General features: G+C 38.4%; 1 protein-coding gene across 8 annotated transcripts; it reads left to right on the forward strand.

Moving 5' to 3' along the window:
- Positions 1-315: 315 nt before the first annotated feature.
- LOC135580903 (uncharacterized) lies at positions 316-5053 on the forward strand. Of its 8 annotated transcripts, none has more exons than XM_065159754.1 (3): positions 317-590; positions 657-927; positions 2966-5053. In XM_065159754.1, exon 3 carries the CDS (start codon positions 3026-3028, stop codon positions 4877-4879), a length of 1854 nt encoding a protein of 617 aa, XP_065015826.1. In that variant the 5' UTR covers positions 317-590; positions 657-927; positions 2966-3025; the 3' UTR covers positions 4880-5053. The 8 variants fall into 8 exon arrangements, with proteins under 8 accessions (XP_065015828.1, XP_065015826.1, XP_065015829.1 ...); XM_065159757.1 differs by having other exon boundaries at positions 664-927; XM_065159759.1 differs by having other exon boundaries at positions 317-566.
- Positions 5054-6086: the final 1033 nt, after the last annotated feature.

A 6086-nucleotide genomic window follows, 5' to 3' on the forward strand; every position in this document is an offset into this window, starting at 1 on the left:
AGCTCAGTCGCTGTTCTTGCCACTTTTTCTCTCTTAATCGGAACAGGAGGGGGAAATTTAGGAAACTGGTTCTAGTCATCATCTTACAACCTAATGGTGTTCGAAGATTTTGTGACAGTGCATGGAAGGAGTAATCGACATCCCTACTTCTTAGGCACCAATTCATTAAGTTGGTAGGTGAACGTCTGCAACTACTTTCCATTGCCAAATTAGATGAGATTTCACCATCACTCATCTAAATCAGTTAAGAGATTGCTTAGATACGATGGTTTGACGAGGTTGGATACGAAGATTTGACAGGCACAACCAATTAGATCATGTCGAACAAAGGTTGCTTTGTAATCGGATCTGGATTCGTGTCGCAGACGACAAAAAGTCAACTAAATCGCTCTAAGCACGCTTATCAAGCGATGCAAGTCAAACAAGTGCTTTCCTAAAACATGTTCTAGCACAATCCAGAACGGGAAGAACAAATATGGAAGACTGGTCCAGCTTTGGGTTCTTACGACCTTCGGCTGCGGGTCCAATGTCGCGTTCCTGTTCCTTGAAGCTGCGTTCTGCCGTGGGTCCTGCGCTCGATCCCTTGCAGCGTAACTGATGCTCCAGTGCTGTTTTCCTTTTCCTTTTCTGCGTTATATACTCTTTTTTATTGGCAGAGAGCAGTTTGGACTGCGAAGTTTGGAATTTGGAAGTCTCATCTACGAAGATCTCCAACAGCCAAATCGGACTGTTTCATCGGTGATATCTGCTGACCGACCTGTCCTTCACGCCACGTCTCCCCCCTCTGCTTCGCTCCTTTGGCTTCAGATGTGGTCCGTTCCTTCCACCATCCACACGCCATCTTTAAAGAACGCCTTGCCTGCTTGCACGATCTCTAAAGATCTTGTCTTCCGATGTTTGGATCCGCCTAAATCTATCGTCTTTACGGTGCGTTACAGATTTTATTTCTATTGTTATTCTCTTTTTTCAGATGAAAGGTCGATCCTTTCTTGGCGTTTCGATGCGTAAGATTTTTCTTCAAAGAGATCTTTCGGATTTTAGGTCACTTGTTTGTATTCTCCGTTGAAGATGATTTCTTTGGCTTTTAGCGAGAAGTGTGGAAAGGCGTGACCGTGATGCATGCTTAAAGTTGTCTTTTATTGAGAGGATATTGTTTTTGTTCCACTCCCATGCGTCTCGCTCTTCGGATAGCTTTTGTCCTCAGCAGCTTTCTTTGATTTGTACGGATCCTTTCCATAGTTCTTCCCTTCTCTCTCTCTCTCTCTCTCTCAGAGTTGCGAAACTGATAGGCTTATACGCTGTTCTTGCTGTTGTTTTTGTGGATTCTAGTATAGTTTGTACTTTGTTCTGATGTTAATAGCGAAGTGAGTCATGGTGTCGATGATCTCAGTGGTATTTTTTTTCCCTCTTACGTCAAAAAGGGTTTCATTACAAGACAATCCACCCTACAATCGATGTTCCATTATGGACATTATGTGAATCTTTATCGATATTCCTAAGAATTTCAATACTTGTCTCCTGTTCATCGGTATGGATTGGTGGGTTAGATGTGTTGCGTCAAGGAAGAAGGATCTAAAAAGTATACAGTATGAAAATGAAATTGCCTTCCCCCTCCTTGTTTCTCGACTCTTTCTTCCTCTTCCCTCATTTTTCTTTCTTCGGTTGGTTATATGTTTTCTACCTTACGCTTTTTAGTATTGTGATTCTTTAGTTCCTTCAATTTCTCTTCCATATTAATCTTGTTATGTATTCCAGAAACATTTTAATGTGATTTTTCCAGTCCACATATGAAAGGGATTTGTAGAACATGAAGGATAAACCTAGTCTGCCCCTCGTTGCCTTTCCTTTTCGAAGTTTGTTTGGTTGCAAATATCATAAGTAATGGACTTTTAAAGAAGCCTACATGTTTGCACCTGTTAGTTGACACTGCTGTTGTTTTCAAGATTTCCTTTCATCAGTCCCAGAGATGCAACATTGTAAAGTTATCTCTAGGAACATTTATGTTTTATGTTCAGTTTATGCTCTCATCAGATACAATTTAGTATGTGAATTGATCCTTTTAATCACATTATAGAATATTTGTGGCTGCTAAATCAGTGCCATTCTGGATCTCTTACATCTTTGAAGATATTCGTTTGCACTTATCTGGTTTTAGTGACATGTTGGCTCACCCAGCTGACAATTAGTTTTAATAACATATTAAAGTATTAGCATATAGTTGTGCATATTTGTTTCTGGTTTATGACTGTGGTCTTGTTTCTATTTTCTTAAGATGACCATCCAAAACAAGTATTTTGTGATTGAACACGATCATGTTTCTTGATGTTTTTGGGTAAAAGAGTGGAGTTTGCTAAATTTGTGAACAAATTTCAATATTGTACTTTTGTGCTTGTGTTTTTTTTTCCCAAACTTTTACCAGGTTGAGAACAAGTGATTCGCGATATGGCATTAATCTTCATTCCATCTTAAAATAAATCATTAGGTACCATATGGAACTTATTTGTGTGTGTGTGTATAGTGTCTCTAGTTTGGAACATTCTGGTTCACTAGATTCATAAGCCTACTAAGAGAATGGAAATGAGTATCTGCTATTTACCTCTCTAATTGTGATTTTCATTCCGAAAAAGAAAATGTGAATGCACCACACGATCAGCTATTTTGTCAATAAGATTCTGAAGCTCGTTGAAGTTTGTCATTTTTATGAAGTTGCTTATGTAGTTAAATGAAATGAGGTTCGCAAACTCCGTAGCATACCGTTCAGTCAGCTTGAGATTGTGCAATAGATTCTAGCATAAAAATACCAAGTAAGCATCGATCCCCATGACTCAAGTTGAACTGTGTTGTAATCTATGTATGACATGCACTTCAGTTTATGACAGTTGGTATCACGGAATTTGTCTAATGACTGCCTTTATGCCACAGAATGTTCTCTTGTATATAGTAATTTTTTTTCACACCTTTGCAGTGGCATGCATTGGTAGTTGCCGACTGGAGATCCTAGCCTCTTGTTCGTGTAACCAGAAGGATGGACAAGTATGTGATCTCAGTAAATCCAGGGATTGTTGAACCTAAAGGAGGAACGAGAAGATATTCAACTGGTGGAATGATTGTTAGAGGTTCAGTATCTCCTTCGAACGGTGATGAAAAATCTCTCCCTCATTACCTCAGAGCACCTAAAACCTCTTGTCATGATTATTGCAAGTATGGAACGAAGCATGATTTTGAAGCTAAGAATAAGGAACCAGTTCTTCATAAGTTGGGTAAAAAATCGCACCATGAGGATCCATATCAGATGAACCACTCGAATTCAGAAGGCAGAAGAAAGAGTCCTGCTATTAAGATGAAATCATCATCCCAAGTTAAACCAAAAGTCACCAAGCAGAAAGCTTTGCCACAATTGAAGGAATCCAGATTGGTGGAGGAACCAGTCAGCTTAAATTTGCAGTGTCCATCAGCGTCCCATAAAAGCAACACGGCTGTTGATCAGGTAACTCTTTCAAGGTCCTTGGAGAATGAGCAGATAAAAAATTCAGTAATTAATAAAAAAAGTGAACCAAAGATTTCATCTCACACAAAAGATTTGTGTCACAAGCCTAAGTTTGCTGATCAGCATCCATCTCCAGTCTATGAAAATGAAGCACATCCTATTGTAGCAAAGATTCTTAAGAAAACACGGACAAGAAGCAAAACTAAACCTGTTATGCACCAAAGATTTAAGCAAAGGCCTTTGGTGCCATCCAAGGTGGTAGATACTTCTTCGAAGCCTGCAAAGCCGCTGAAGACAAATAAGACTCCAGCAGCGCGGCTTGAATCTCCACTGACTGCTTCACTGGGCTTAAATGATAGCAGAAATGAGGGATGCAAGGTAAGTAACAGTCAAGGAAAGATGAAGATGGTAGAAAAGAAAATATTGAAACCACAAGTGCCTTCTCTATCTGCTAAGCCTGCTGACGATGGTGTCTTGAGCTTGAAGTCTAGGACATATCGCCATCGGAAGAAGCAAACTATCATGAAGAACCAAGAAACTGGAACGGCCAAACCTGATAAAGAAAACGATGAGGAAAAAGCAATTTATGTTATTGAGGCAAAAGCAGAGAGTGTTGGCTCAGATGGCTCACAACTGATATTGCCGAATGTGGAAAATGTGAATTTTGTTACCATGACACAGGAATCCTGGAAGCCAGAGAATGACAATCTAGATTCTGTACAGCATAATTCTCCAAAATCAAAATGTGTTGACTTGTATTTCCCGGAGCAAAAATCACCAAAGGCAGAGACTGTTGATTTGAATTGCCTTCATCAGATACTTAAAGATGATCGGTCATCCCAATCTGTGTCATCTGATAAGGAAGACACTGAAGAATCTGAGTCTTCTTGTACTGAATCAACTGGATCGGAGTCTGAAACTGAGGAAATAAAAAGCAGCAGCGACAGTAAATCTTTAAGGTCTGAAATGAGGCCAAAACAACCTCCTAGTTTTGATCCCGAAGACAACCATTCCTTGCCTTACAAGTTAAGGTTCAGAAGAGGTAAAGTTATTGAGAGCCAACCTGAAAGCAATGGCCCAAGAAGGCTTACATTCCGAAGAGGGAGAGTTGTGGCCGTGAATGGTAATGGTGGTCATGTCAGAAGGAAAAGCTTTCGGAGGATTGTAATTGATGATGAAGCTCTGAAGGATCCTGATCATGAAGCTCCAACCATTGTGCTGAGACATCAAGATATGCAAGAGAAGAAAGACGCCCAAGGTCTATTCAATAACGTGATCGAAGAAACTGCAAGCAAACTTGTTGAGAGCAGAAAGAGCAAGGTGAAAGCTCTGGTGGGTGCTTTTGAGACTGTGATCTCTCTCCAAGACAAGAAACCGGCATCTGCAATATGAGTCTTCAGTTGAAGGGCCTTTCTTTTTTGTTGTTTCTAATTAGCTGCTCGTCATGAAAGCGCAAAGTCTATGTTGTTGGCCATAACCAAGTGTTGAGAGCTTTCCTCGGGAAGAAAATGTATATCATAACATGGTTTCACTAATATATATATATATGAAGTGTGGTGACATTTATATTTGGCAACGTAAATTGGTTGAAGAGAGAGATTAGTTTTAAGAGAGAACTGTGAATGTTGCGAGAAGGATTTCATTCTCTTATCTGGTTTGCTGTCTATGGTGTCATGTACCAAATAAAAATGACCCACTTAAGTAGATGGACACATACTGATTCAAATTCAGCAAGTAGATATGTTTTATGTTGTTGACTAGTTTTTCATATTAAAATTTGACAGTTTATGTGTCAAATCTGTGAGTTAATGCATCTATTAAATACACTCATAGCTTCTTTCCTCTTTTTCCCTGTTACATTGTTTACATGTTTTAGGCCCAAATTTAGGGGTGCATCTTGGTGATGATATTTGATCTTGTTGGTTCAAGGCTCAAGAGGAGCATGAGGGACTCTTGTTTGGCTCCATAATTCACTCCATGAGGGACTATTGTTGGCTAAGCAGGAAAGGCTGAGGTATATCCAACTTGAGATGGATGCCTGAATTGCATATTCTGAAGAGGAAAACTAATCACCCAAGGATGATTAGTTTATATTATTATTATTATTATTATATCTAATATTATAAAAGATATATTTATATTATTAGATTGTATTATTATTATTATTATATATTATATATTTTTAAAGAAGATAATCCGTGTACTAACTAATTAGTCTCAGAGGCTCTAGTTTAATTTTGTATAAAGAGAAAATTGACCTTGGCCCTTTTTTTATTTTTTTTCTTTTTTGGATTATATCTCCGAAGCAATATTCAATTTTTAAAGTAATAGATTTACTTTTATTTTTAAAAATAAAATAGATGCTTTTTTTTAAAAAATTCTAACTTTGAGAATTTTTAGGTAATATTTAAAGTGATGTGAAAAGATCATTTTATTTTTATTTTCGTCGGACCCATTACTATCTCCTTCGAACTTATTATCCATATTTTTAAACAAGACTCTATGTCGGACTTGTCAAGCAGAAAATACGAAGGGGGAGGGGAGTTGGTTTATCTTCGCTCGTAGTCTTCGTCGTTGGATGACTCCGATGGAGAAGGAT

The sequence above is a fragment of the Musa acuminata genome, chromosome BXJ3-7 (genome assembly GCF_036884655.1).
Source record: "Musa acuminata AAA Group cultivar baxijiao chromosome BXJ3-7, Cavendish_Baxijiao_AAA, whole genome shotgun sequence".
NCBI lineage: Eukaryota > Viridiplantae > Streptophyta > Magnoliopsida > Zingiberales > Musaceae > Musa > Musa acuminata.